Source organism: Panthera uncia, chromosome D4 (assembly GCF_023721935.1).
Source record: "Panthera uncia isolate 11264 chromosome D4, Puncia_PCG_1.0, whole genome shotgun sequence".
Lineage (NCBI taxonomy): Eukaryota > Metazoa > Chordata > Mammalia > Carnivora > Felidae > Panthera > Panthera uncia.
Genome location: NC_064807.1, coordinates 90,782,587 through 90,795,582, shown reverse-complemented (window position 1 = coordinate 90,795,582; position 12,996 = coordinate 90,782,587). Strand labels below are relative to the sequence as shown.

The window sequence follows — 12,996 nt, the reverse complement described above, 5'->3', positions numbered from 1 at the left end:
CAGCCGGCCGGCCGGCCTTCGGGGCGGTCCCCGGGCTCGCAGAAGGCGCTTGACACCTGTCTGCTTCCTCGCCGGACCCCTCCCCCCCACCGCCGTTCACCCCCTAACCCTGGCCCCTCACCCAGCACCACACGTTTCCGCAGACTTCCCAACGTGATCCCCCCACGTCTGCGTCCCCGCAGGGTTCATTTCCGCGACTCCTCTCCCGCGGTCCCCCCTGGCAGTCCTGGAAAAATGTTTATTTGTGTAACAAAGCGCCGGCTGGGGGGCGGGGGCTGCGGGGCGGGGCAGGGGCTCCTCCTCCGGGTTACTTCTTCTTTTTCTTGGCCACCTTGAGCCTCCCTTCGATCAGCCACCGGGCCTGCCTCTTGATCTCGGCCCGCGAGGGGACGTAGCTGTGGTCCACGTCTGCGAACTGGAAGGTTTCTAGAAGGGAGGTCCAGGAGGAGGGCAGCTGCACTCTGCAGCCCCTCTGCTCCAGCGAACTCGCTTACAGTGCGGGCTTTGTTGGCCTGCACCATCACCCGGCCAGCTATTAGCAATTTTTTATTTTCTATCTTCCTGATGCCCTGGCATGTGGGGTCTTACAGACCCGGGGAGAGGCTGTCCCCTCGCAGGGCTAGCCAATCCTTAGAGACGGCAGAAGCCTCGCCCGCTGGGAGCGTCTCTCCTGCAAACCGAGCGATCCAGAGCACACACCCCCCGGCCCCCTTTCTATGTCACACTCTCACACCAGGTCAATAATCCGCCTGAATCAACCCAGGCCCAGGCACCAGACAACTGGGGACGGCCCCTACACGGCAAGCCCACTGGAATTATTCCAAAAGCCCACCCGAAGCTGCCCTCCCCTGCCTTTCCCACAGAAACCCCCATAAAGGCTCTGGCCTCGGCCTTCCCCCTGCTCCTCTCCGCAGCCTCGCGGGCAGTGATGCTCCCATGTGTCAGGAAAGTTAGTAAATTCTCCTTTTGACAGCGTCAGCCTCTCCATGTCCTCACTAAGCCCCTTCCGTGAATTAAAATCCCATGGGTACAAGAGACGCACCTGTCCGTCCTCATAGCCCCCCCCCCCCCCCCCCCCGTGCCTCTAGGCTGTCCTGGCCAGAAAGAACCATCTGCCACACGCCCCCTCCCCAATGCCGGCCTGGCCCCCAGCCCCGAGCCTGTACCTATCACATCGTCCTCCAGGTCTTCAAAGCTGATCCTCTGGTTCTGCTTCTCCTTCAGAGTTGAGGACTCCAGGGTATCCCTCACCTTTGCGTTGACCTGCAGGGCACAGGGCGCTGTCAGCTCCAAGGATACATGGGACGAATAGGCACCCCCAGCCTCGGGCTACCTCCTCGGTCCTGGACAGCGCCTGCAGTCTGTCGGCCAGGTACAGGAGCTTTCCCTCACAGTATGCCAGCTTGCTGGACACGTCGAGGGTGTTGGAGAGCACTTCTTTCTGTAGGCCCGGAGAAGGGTCTCATCTCTACCCTGGCTTCTCCCGGGGACCCTCCGTGCAGACGGCTCCGCCCCACTGCGGCTGGTACCTGGGCCGTGGGCAGCGCAATGCCGATCAGCCGGGCGTAGAGGTTGTCGATGCCCATCTGGATGGTCAGCAGCAGCTTCTGGCTCTTGGTCATGTTGGAGTAGGCCAGCTGGAGCCTTTCTTCCTCCTCTCTCAGCATGTCTTTCATTTTCTTCTCGACAGACTTAAAGCTGTCGAGGACGGTGGGGAGGGAGGTGGCACAGAGTCGAGGGCAGGCGGCCACAGACCTGCGCCGGGTGTCGTGCTAAACTCGGGGGCTCAAGAGCTCAGCTGTGGGCACGTGGCATCGCCCGGCTGGGCCTCCGCGGCCCACCTGCCAGGCTACCCACAGGCCCGTTGGCAGCCGCCACACCGGGCTCTGAGCCGGGCCCCGCCCACACGGGCTGTGCCCGGGGGCCCCACCGGGTGGCCCCGGTGGAAGGCAGGGGCCTCCTGGGGTACCTGGCGGAGCTGGGCGTCTGGCGGAACCTGAGCGCGGTCTCCTCTGCTTCCAGCTGCTTCATCAGGGCCTCCAGCTGCACCCGCCGCCGCTCGCAGCCCTCCACCTGCAGCCCGAGGTTCTTTTCCGTGTTCCTCTGAGCCAGGAAGCGGCCGGCGATGTCCTGGCCGGGCCCGTGGGGAGAGAAGCGGGTGTGGGCCAGGCAGGCATGGGCACCCCCAGAACTGGTTTCTTCCGGGGTCCCCCCCCCCCCAGCGGTCAGGAACGATGCTGACCGCGGCCGGGCACTGGGTGAAGCGCTTTATGTGAGGCCCCGCGTGTCGCTCACAGCACGAGCAGAGAGGGCAGAGGCCCCAAGGCAGAGGCAAGGAGATCACCCCTGAGAGACTGCCGGGGGCTCTGAGCCACTCGTCCAAAGTCAGGGCCGTGGATGGGAGCTAAGCTTACTACTGATAAAGCCAGATCGGATTAAACGGAAGGGCCGGGCAGTGTCAGCCTCTCACTGTGGTCCCGGCAGTTCAGGAAGGGACAGGGTTGTAGGGGAAGGTCTCGGCATTTGGATCCTCCCTCCAGTCCCAGCGGGCCCTGTGTGGCCCTTGGAGTGAGGCTCGGCTGTGCCAACCGTTTCCCGGCGTGCTCTTCGCTCTCAGCCGTGCAGCCACAGCTCTGTGCCCACATTCATTCGAGAGGTACCCGCGGCAGGCTTTGGGCTGGGGCGGGGGCCCCCTGCCCTCCACTCACTCCCCGGGAGTGCCAGGGGGCAGTACCCAGAGGTGGGAGCATTGTACAGCCATCTTCACTTTCTCCACCAAAGCAGTCACGTCCGTCTGGTATTGGATATCAGCCTGGGAGGTCTCTCTTTTCCTCACTGGGCGGAGCAGAGGGGAAGGGTGGCCAGCATGCAGGAGGGAGCTTTGCCCGAGGCCATCAGACATCTCCTTGCATGCCCAGCCGAGCAGGTGGCTGCCGGAGTTCCCTGCATTTTGCCCCGCTCCCCCCGCCCCCTCAGCGGGCCCTTCAGGATGCCCCAGGGCAGCTCCATCCAGCGGGTGCCTGGCATGGGTGCCTCCTGGCACTTCTCAGAGGCAGCACAGGGACCGGGTGGGGGGGCTTGGCACAACCCTTCTGAGGAATCACCGGGTGGTCGAGCCTTGGGAAGCCAGGGGACCGCACCGTTAAGTGCATTTTACAGCTGAGAAAACTGGGGGCTCGAGCACACTCAGCAGCAAGCCCAAGGTTGGGAGCAGTGCCTTGCAGAGTGCGCTGTGGCTGCTGGCACTCGGCCTCTGCAGGTTAGTGGGGACAGGCAGGGGCCCGTCTGTCTCCCTCCCCCCGGCAGCCCTCGCAGAGACCTGAGTCCCTGCCGGCCTTTTGGGACCCTGGTTGGGGGCGGGCAGAGAGCTGAGCGGTTACCTTTCAGGTTACCTTTCACGGTTTCTGCACCCACGAGACTGGAGGGGAAGTCCAAGTCCCGCCGGCCCTGGGAGGAGGGGGAGGAGGGGATGAGCGACGTCGTCTGCGGGGGCGGGGCCTCCCGCTGCCGTGCGGTCCCAGGGTCCTGCAGGGACTCACCCTGCGGAACTTCTCGTTGGTCTCCTTCGTGTGGATCTTGTCGATCAGCTTCTTCTGCTGGTTGAGCCGGTTCTCCCGGGCCCTGCGTTCCTCGATGAAAGTCGCCTCCGCTTGCCTCATGTTCATCTGGGGACGCAGGCGGTGGGGCAGGGGTACGTCTCACCACGGCTTCCGTGGTGCTAAGTCCGGCCGGCCGGCGGTTTCAGTCCCGATCTTCTAGGTTTGGGACTAGTGTCGGAAGCGGAAGCTCTCGGCTGTCCCCTTCGTTCTAACGTGCCCAGGCCTGCGGCTTTTGTAGTCCTTCCGGCCCTCCGTTCTCCTCTCTGGACACCTCTCCCACCTGGCCCCTGGGGGTGCTGCCTTCTGCAACTGCAGCCTCGGCTCAGGGACCCCGTTTCTCTGTGTAGCCTGGGCCCCCCCGCTGCCTCGGCCGGCTCCACTGACAACTCACCGGAGTGATGCCCCAGTCTAAAAAGGAAGTCAACATCTTCCCCCAGGCCCCGTCTCTTCCCGAGCGTCCTGCTTTGGCGGCTAAATCTGTCATCCCTCCACACCTGCCCTTGCGTCCTGCACGCTGCCCTCCCCACCCCCGTCCACATCTGACTTGGCCCCACACTTCATCGGGTGACCTTTAGAGGCTCTGGGGCCCCAGTGATGACCAGGCACCCAGCTCTACCGCTGCTCTGTTCCATACAACCAGGATCCGGACTCTGCTCACCCTTAGTCTCTGCAGCCAGAGCATGGCCATTTTTGAAACGCAAATTTCTCCTCCCAGAGCTCCAGGTTGGGTGGGGGGCCAGCACCTAACCCCCCCCCCCCCCCCGGCCCCGCCCCATTGCCTCCACTGGTTCAAAGGCTCCCTTCCTCTGCACCTGCTCCGTTCCAGCCAGCCGTGCCTCCTTTGGCCCCGTTATGCCCCAGGACCTTGGTTGTCCTTCGTCCTCTAGGGTGGGGACCGCTCGGTTATATGCAGAGCCCTACTTGAGCACTGCCTCCCTTAGCAGCTAAGGGCCCCACAGTGGCCCCACGTCACCCACTCGTCTCTGCAGCATGGCCCACTGGTCGTGTGACATTTCTTCATGGACCGCCGGATGGTTCCTTACACTGCCCCCATCAGGAGGAGGATGCACGCCTGACTTACAAGGGCTTTGAGGAGGCCTTGGTGCCGACCTGGTGAATGGATGGCCTCTGTCTGCACCGGGCTAACTCTCTCCCTCCTGTGTCTACCTCTTGGCTTCCATGCCCAGGGGCGACTCTTTCTGTCCAGGGGCCTAGTGTGTGAGCAGAGCAGGCCAGTGAGGTGGCTGCTGGGTCCCTCCAGTGATTGTGGGCAGCACGGGCTGGGAGTGTCCCTGCAGACCCTGGGCCAGACGGGTCAGAGACAGGGCCCTCCGGGATCCCCAGGCTGGGACTTGAGCTTACCTTGACCTCGTCTGTAATCATCATGGCATCCTGGGACATGACGGTCATGTCTGACAGTTCTGAGCGGTAGTCACTCACGAGATCCTGCAGCTTGTCCAGCCCTGTGGGGTAGCTGGCCAGCTCCTGCATCGAAAGGGGCGGGAGCGGGTGGGCACAGAAACTGATGGCCCCGGGGCTCCAGGCCAAGCAGATGCTGCCCCTCACTCCTTACCCCAGACAGTGTGGGCCCTGAGCACCCTGGAGGGTCCGGCCTGGGGCCCCAGCCCCCACCAGGCACAGAGCAGGGAAAGCACCGTTTCAGGCGGGCAGACGGCATTTCCCTGGTGGGCCTTCCCACTGCCCAGGACACTCAGACATACTTCCAAGGAGGCTGTGATGGGGGTGTCGCACCGGGTGAGCGGTGACTGTGCCCCACCCCGGGGGAGCCTGCGGCTGGGGAGTGGCTGCTGTCTGAAGCATAGCAGAGGGGCTCGAAACACGGACGTGGGGTCAGAGACTAGGACTCAAGGCCAAGGCTGCCCTGACCAGCGGGCTAGGGGGACTTGGGAAAGCCACTTAACTTCTGAGTGTGCCCACCTATTGATAATTGGTTCTTTCACAAGGCTGCTGTCAGAATCTATATGTAATGAAGTATTAAGCTCAGAGCCAGGCTCATATACATCTAATATATCTTAACAAAATTTTTTTTTAATGTTTATTTATTTTTGATGGAGACAGAATGTGAGTGGGTTGGGGCAGAGAGAGAGGGAGGCACAGAATCTGAAGCAGGCTCCAGGATCCAGGCTCCGAGCTGTCAGCACAGAGCCTGACGCGGGGCTCAAACTCATGCGCTGTGAGATCATGACCTGAGCTGAAGTCGGACGCTCAACCGACTGAGCCACCCAGGCGCCCCAATATCTAATGTATCTTGACCCTTAGTCATTTGTTGTTAATAACTACATAATGTAGAATTTCCCTAGTTTTTTAAAAAAATACAGATGACCCCAGGAGTTATTTTTAAAAACTGCGTATGTTCTGAAAAGAACATACCCCCCGGGGGACATAATTGGTCACGTGAAGGAGGTCTGGACCCCAGGTAACAGCCGGAGTGGGGTGGTGGGCCCAGGAAGGCGAGGTGTGCAGGGCCTCGGCTGAGTCTAGGAACAGGGGGCTGAGGCAAGAGGGACAGGCAGGAGGACCGTGACACCTGCCTGTGCAGCTTGGGCAGAGCCTGGGGGGCTGCGACCCCAGCCAGGAAGAGTGCGGTGTCTGCCCATCCCACCACATTTCCACCTGTCACCTGGCTCGCTGCGCTGCCCTCCAGGACTCCCCCTGCCCCAGCCTTGGGGTGAGGGAATGTGGACAACTTCCTCATTCTCCCTGTGCCCCTCCTCCTCTCGGCACCAGGGCCCCCACCGTCCAGTCCTCCCATCTTCTGGTCCTCTTCCTCCCCATGAAGAGGCCTTCCCTCCGGGTGGGACTTGTGGCCCCTCCAGGCCTCCTCTGCTGGGGGCAGGGCGGCTGGCTTAAAAGAGCTGGGCAGCAAGCTCCAGGTTACTGGCCTGCCGTCTATGAAGTCCCTCTGGGATGAGGGACTTTCTGAAGGCTCAGGGCCCATCTTTTGCCCTCGGAGGCCAGGCAACGATAAAGGATGGGGCAAGATAAAAACCGAACCATCAAGTATGTGCAAGAAAACCCAAACAATTCTGATGTGTCCCATAATATGCCTTTTTGAAACAGCAAATTACACGTTCTTGATGGAATGTTTTCCACCTACAGGTGCAGGGTGTCCCTCCTCAGCTGGGGCCTAAAGCAGGGCTCTGTCCCAGAGGCAAACCGGCCTGGAGGAGAGTTGCAGCCCCCTCCCCACGGGAGGGAGTGGTGGTGGCAGGGGTGGCCCTGCCCAGGAGGCTGAGGTCCCCACTGAGATCCTAGCCCTGCGGTGCAGGCTGGGGCCTGAGACTCCCGCCCTCCGCGCCAGATGACTTCCCTGGGCTGAGGTGTGGGGTGAGGGGGCTCACTTTCTTCAGATAATCCAGCAGGTCCACGTACAGCAGGTAGATGTTCTGGCTTGCGGTGATCTTGATCACGGTCTTTTCAATGTTGTTCTCCAGCTGGCGGATGACCTGGGGGTCGCCCGAGGGCACGCAGTGCTTTGGGACAGACCGCGTGGATGCCCACCTGGAGGCCGACCGGGGGAGGCTGCGCTTTCTTCCAGGGAGGGTTGGCCGGTGTGGCTTTCTCCTAGCCCCGCCGCCCGACGGCGTCCCATCCCTCTCTCCCGGGGCCCCGCCTCCCGGAGGAGCTTCGCCCCTCCCCCCGGAGGCCCCGCCCCGCCCGCCACCTGCCGCAGGCGCTGCTCCTCCTTGGTGTTGTCGGGCTGCCTCCGCAAACTAGCCAGCTCCAGCTTCATGCTCTCCAGCTTCTGCTCCCGCCGTCGCACCAGGTGGATCAGCACGTTGTGCACGTTCACGCGGTCGAAGACGTACTTTCGCAGCTTCTCCCGCGCCACCTGGGTCGGGGAGGGCACGGCCCGCGCGTGGGTGCGCAAGGGGCCGCGGGGACCGCGCACGGCGGGGCTGGCGGGGCGGGACCCCTGGGATTGGGAACTCGCTCTGCCCGCCACCGGCTCCGCAACGTGGTTTAGTGGTGGTGGTCGGGGTGGGGGGGGGGGGCGGTCCGCTGGCCGGGCGAGGGCGAGGCCGAGGGATCCCTCCTGCCACCTCACCTCCACGGAGCAGCGGCAGTGCGCCAACCTCATGGACGTGTCCTTCCCGCAGGCCTTGGAGATGGTCTGCTGGTCATACTGCAGAGCGGTGGTGGCTGAGCTGGGACCCCGGTCTCCCTGTGTACCCCCAGCCACCAGTCCCTCCCTCCAGGCATTCTCCCCGGGCCTCTCTAGCCTGTGCTAGCCCAGCAGCGAGGGCCCATCCAGGCTATCCCAGCTCAGAGGTGATGGGAGTCAGGAGAAGAGGACCCAGGTCTCCCCTACATGGCCAGAGAGCCAGAGGGGCCCCTGCTGTAGGGGGAGCCCAGGAGAAGCTCCCCATCAGGCCCACCCTGCCATCTGGGGTGGGCGGTGGGGAACCTGCCCATCCGGCTTGCTGGAGTGACAGGTCCTGGGGAGCCCCTCCCCAAGATGCCCCCTGGCTCCTGAGAGGTAAGAGTGGGAAAAGGGGGAGGTCCTCGTTGTCCCCTTGTGTGTGGGCCTGTTTCAGCATGTGCCCACCCCCAGCCCGTGGTCAGCAGGGAGGGGGAGCAGGGCTGCTCACCTTCTTGGCCAAAGCCCAGTCCTGGGCCCCACGGCGGATGGTGCTGTGCAGGAGAGCCAGCGTGGCTCTGTTCTTGACCGTCTTCTCCTTTACGGCCTGGATCTGCAGTGCCCGGCATTGCTCTGGTGGGGGGAGGGGTGGGCACGGAGATGCTCCTTCCTGCCCCCACTCGAGGGCCACAGGCTTCACTGCCCAGCAGTGCTTATCTGGATGGCTCTTAGTGATGGCTGTGCTGCGCAGTGGGGGACGTGAGGTGGCAGCCAAAGGTGGGCGCGTCCTGTGATTCCCTTCCAGACCCAATGGCCAGAGAATGTCCCCTCTGGCTTTGGGGCTCACTGTGCTCACAAATCTCCGTGAAGCCGCCTGCATGGCAGACCCTTTTGATCCCTCCTCTCAGGTCCGTTGGGGGGCGGGGGGTGGCCTCTAGCCCTTGTTTGCCCTGGACTGGCCCTGTGTTAGATCTGAAAGCCCCTGGGCCCTGCATGGGGCCAGGCAAGCTGGTCCAGTGGGGGGCGGGGGGGTGAGGGAGGGGGGGACGGAGGGCTCACCCTGGAGCCGAGTGATTGTCTTCAGCTCCTGGATCTGCCCCTCCACATCTGCCTCACTGCATGCCTTCATGGTGGCCGTCAGGGTCCTCCAGGCCCCCGTGCAACTCCCGCCCTCCCTGTCCTGGGCCTGTTCAACAGAGCCGCAAGCAGTTCACGTCGCCCCCGGAATCTCAGCCCATTGTGATGGGGGCCGAGATTCTCAACCACAGAGCCCTGGAGATCCCGGCCCACCCTGCCCCCTTTCTGTGCCCCCAGCCAGCCTTGGGGTTGTCCCCTGCATGCTTGGGTCAGCTGCTGTCTGCTCAGGAGCACTGCTGGGGTCAAGGCACTTTCCATAGGGAAGTGATTTGTGGTGATTTGACACGGCACCCCACACCAGCCCCCTGTACCCTCCCCATCCCCTCCATACCCCGAGGCTGTCCTCCACTGAGCCTCCTAAAACCTCTAATCTCTGCCTTGTGGGATCTCCATTTCTTCACCCCACCCCAAGCTCAGATTCCACACCCGGGGCGACCTGGCTCACGAGACCTCAGCTGTCAGCCCCGACTACCTCACCCCTCCCTGACCTCCACCTGCTGCCTGGAGCCCGCCCTGCTCCACCTCCACGTTCCTGGGGCAATTCCCGGGTCTAGTTTCGATGCCGCTTACTCCAGGCGGGGTCGTGTGCAGCCCAAGCTTCCGGTGGGGTTAAGCGCTCCGAACACCTGCCAGCCTGGGACTCTGAGGGAGGCACACCGGATAGGTTACCTTTTCCAGCGGCAACGCATGGATTTGCAGGGGCCGCCACAGCAAAGTGGCAGGTGGCTGAAACAATGGAAATTGCTCGTCTCATATCCCGGAGGCCAGGTGTTAGCAGAGCTGGCTCCTCCTGAGCTTGTAGGTGGTCATCTTCTCGCTGTGTCCCCACATGGCCGTCCCTCCGTGCGCGTCTGTGACCTCCTCTCCTAACAGGGACACAGGCCGGAGTGGATCAGGGCCCACTTCGTTTCAACACAACCATTTCTTTAAAGGCCTGATCTCCCAAGTGCAGTCATGTTCTGAGGTCCTGGGGGTTAGGGATGCAACATGTAAATCTGGGGACCCCACTCATGACCATGGCCTTCACTCAGATATTGTCACGTGCAGGTCCTCCACGACCTCACAGACCTTTTCGGCTTTCTGGTCATTGCCAGTTTTTTTTTTTTTTTTTTTTTACAATTTATTTTTGAGAAACAGAGTGAGACAGTGTGAGTGGGGGAGGGGCAGAGAGAGAAGGAGACACAGAATCCGAAGGAGGCTCCAGGCTCTGAGCAAGCGGTCAGCGCAGAGCCTGATGTGGGGCTCAAACCCACGAACCGCGAGATCATGACCTGAGCCGAAGTCGGACGCTCAACTGACTGAGCCACCCAGGCGCCCCAAGTCATTGCCAGTTTTTCAAAGGGGAGTCCAGACCCATTTAAAACTCCACGCTCAGCTTCTGCCCTCCCTCTGAGACCTCAGGGGGTTGGAAGGACCCGTCAAGGGCCTGGTCTGCTCCCTACAGTGCCAATTCTGCCCCCTGTTCTCCCAGGGCCTGAGGCCTGGCTGCTCACCGTCCCTCAATGTTGCTTCTCCCTTCTTCTGCAGATGTACACCCTCTGAATTTTAGTGGGGCACGTGGTGGCCCAGAGCAAGGCTGTCCCCCTAGGCCCCTTGGCACCAGGGATATCATGGGACTCTGTTTTGGCCAACGGAGTGTAAGCACAAGTGGGGAGGGAGCTGTCCTCCTCCCCAGGGACTGGAACCAGCACCTCCGTCTCGGACCACGAGGTAGGTCTGGAATAGAGGCCGTCACAGCAGGGAGCGGGCCAAACGGAGCCCGGGCCCCTGAAGGCCCGTGGGTCCCCGACCGCCCACTTGGACACGAAAGAAAACTCAAACCCCGGCCTGCTCTCCCGTGGTTATCCCGGGCTTCCCGTCATTGTGCCTTCCCGCTAACAGATTCCCTGCTGCACAGTAGGTGCACAATATTCTTTCGAACGACTGGCTAGGCCGAGAGGTACGGGAGCTGAGCCGGGGCTGGGGCGGCGTGGCCCTGTGCCTGTGTGTCCTCAGCGTTACTGGGAAGGTGGACTGGCCCAGGTTTTATGCGATCTCTGCCTCTTCCTCTGCTGGGGGTGGGGGGGGGGGGGGTGTGTCATCTTACCCACTCCAGAACTTGCCTGCTGTGCGGGCGGAGCTTCGGCAAGCCAGCTCTGGCCTGCCCCCACCCCTCGCTTCCTCCTCCCCTGGAGAGAAGGACGGAGTCTGATAGGTGGGTTCGGAATGGCAGGCAGGCAGGCACAGCCGCTTCCTGCCCCTCGTCTCTTGGGAGTCAGGCGCTGATTGGCCGAACACCTTCTGCTCTGCCCCTCCGGGACTGGTTGTGTGCAAGTGGGTCCCATAGGACAAGGCCGTGGTGGTGGCCTCCCAGTGCCCGCAGGGCCTGATTCTGGGGCTCAGTGTTAGGAACTGCCCCAGCAGGTCCTCCCGGGTATGATGCTAAGGTGACATCTGTCTCTCATCTTGCTGCTTTGACGTGCTTCCCGATGGCTGCAGAACTCAGGTTGGAGAAGGGCAAGGCATTTATTTGTCCGGCGACCCCCAGCAGCAGCCGTCACCTCTGACTGTGGGGGACGCCGGGGCCAGACAGGGAGTGTCAGAGCACCGGAGCATGCAGATGGCCCTTCCGCCAAGTGCCCAGAGCCTCTCTGACCCTCTGCAGCTCTCGGTGGCCACCGTGTTTCTCACTGCCCTATGGGAGCCAACCACCATGGGGACGGCCCCTCTGGTCTGACCTCCTGGGCGGGCGTGGAAGCAGTTTGCACAGGTTTGGCAGATCTGGCCACGCCTGTGTGCAGGGGACACCCGCTGGGTCACCTTAGGGTGTGGGGAGGGTCTCTGTGGGGGGAGAGGGCCAGTTTGGGGTGCAGACGCCCTGAGGGCTGTGTTCCGGAAGTCTTTGGCCCAGGTCTTCTGCGCCCCAGCTGGAGCTCTCCTAGCTGCGCTGATCTGTAGGAGATAAAGGGAGCCGGCTAGAACCGCACCCTAAGCTGTTGACCAGGCCTGAGATCAGTCAGCTTGGTGTCTGGCCGCTCTTCTCGGGGTGCCCACACTCCTCATTCTGCACTCCCCCCACCTCAGGGCCCCCGACCCCTCCTGCACGAAGGGCTCAGGAAGGTCTGGCGTGCCTCCCACTCCCGCCCTTGCAGGAGGGACAGGCCAGCAGGGAGAGGCCCTGTCCAGCCTGCACGTTGGACCCTGGGCTTGCCTGCCTCAGCCCCTGGCACTGGGCCCTCAGGTTCTGCTTCCCGCTGCCCCCAGCCTCTCCCCTGTGCCCTGGGTCTTTGGGGAGCCGCCTGTCTCTAGAAGCCTCTCACCTGTGCCCAGGTCTTTGGGGAGCCGCCCCGTCTCCAGGAAGAGCCAGAGGTTGCTGCATCTGTGCGACTCCACTCGGGTCACCCAATAGCTGGCCACTGAGCCTGTGACTGGGGACAGGGGCAGGGGCCAGTGGGCTGTGGGCCTGGGTCTCTGCACTTCTCAGGGAAAGGGGACCTGGGCAGATGGTGGTGGTGGACTCGGCAGGACGCCCACTGAGAACTGGGACCCCATCCCAGGAGGCATGCCTCCCACCCCTGCCGAAGAGCCAGCATCCCCTCTGGCAATCAGGTGCATTTCCAAGGCCATAGGCACAGGCCCCGGAGTACCCACCTACGGCCACCAGCACCTTCCACTGGAAGGGGTACGGAAACTTCCTCTGAAGGAACATCTGCAGGCCGAAGGTTGCACCGGTGCCTGCCAAGAGCCAAGGTCCCTGTCAGCCAGCCTGTCCACGAGGTGCTGAGCGCCCCCGGCCCCTGTCAGGCTCCCAGCACCTGACGCCACCTGCCGGGGAGTCAGGGTGAGACAGGAGGGCGAGGTCTCCCCATACCCTAGGACACGGGGACCCAGCCTACCTGTGACAAAGGTGAAAATGCCCTTCACGAAGGCGCTCGACTGGCACGCGGCATACTCCCGGAGTCCCTGGGATGAGGGAGGGGGTTGAGGGCTCAGTTCCCCTCCCGCTTCTTTTACCGTCCCTCCCGTCCCTCCTTCGGGCCGTAAGGAAGGAGACCTCATCGTGAGGCCCTGAGGGCTTGGACACATCCCACCTGCCTGCATGTCCACCCAGGATGCCCCGGTCCCCACAGCAGGAGGCTCCCCCCCCCCCCCCCCCCCCCCCCCCCCCCCCCCCCCCCC

At 62.8% G+C, this 12,996-nt stretch overlaps 2 protein-coding genes across 3 annotated transcripts in view; both read right to left on the bottom strand.

Annotated features, from left to right (window-relative positions):
* Positions 1-221: 221 nt before the first annotated feature.
* On the bottom strand, positions 222-9,274 carry CCDC183 (coiled-coil domain containing 183). Of its 2 annotated transcripts, none has more exons than XM_049631812.1 (14): positions 8,761-9,274; positions 8,213-8,334; positions 7,669-7,746; positions 7,285-7,452; positions 6,962-7,066; positions 4,962-5,084; positions 3,540-3,665; positions 3,393-3,447; positions 2,735-2,835; positions 1,970-2,130; positions 1,530-1,698; positions 1,334-1,441; positions 1,167-1,263; positions 222-426 (listed from the first exon to the last, which is right to left on the bottom strand). In XM_049631812.1, exons 1-14 carry the CDS (start codon positions 8,828-8,830, stop codon positions 308-310), a joined length of 1,602 nt encoding a protein of 533 aa, XP_049487769.1. In that variant the 5' UTR covers positions 8,831-9,274; the 3' UTR covers positions 222-307. The 2 variants fall into 2 exon arrangements, with proteins under 2 accessions (XP_049487769.1, XP_049487760.1); XM_049631803.1 differs by having other exon boundaries at positions 3,381-3,447; positions 8,761-9,269.
* Positions 9,275-11,324: 2,050 nt separating this feature from the next.
* TMEM141 (transmembrane protein 141) overlaps positions 11,325-12,996 on the bottom strand; it is a 2,007-nt gene continuing 335 nt past the window's right edge. Inside the window, exons 2-5 of the mRNA XM_049631824.1 lie at positions 12,714-12,780; positions 12,469-12,552; positions 12,138-12,245; positions 11,325-11,769 (exon numbers count right to left, since the gene is read on the bottom strand). Coding sequence (XP_049487781.1) covers positions 11,756-11,769; positions 12,138-12,245; positions 12,469-12,552; positions 12,714-12,780 — 273 coding nt within the window. The 3' untranslated portion in view covers positions 11,325-11,755. The remainder of the gene's footprint in view (positions 11,770-12,137; positions 12,246-12,468; positions 12,553-12,713; positions 12,781-12,996) is intronic.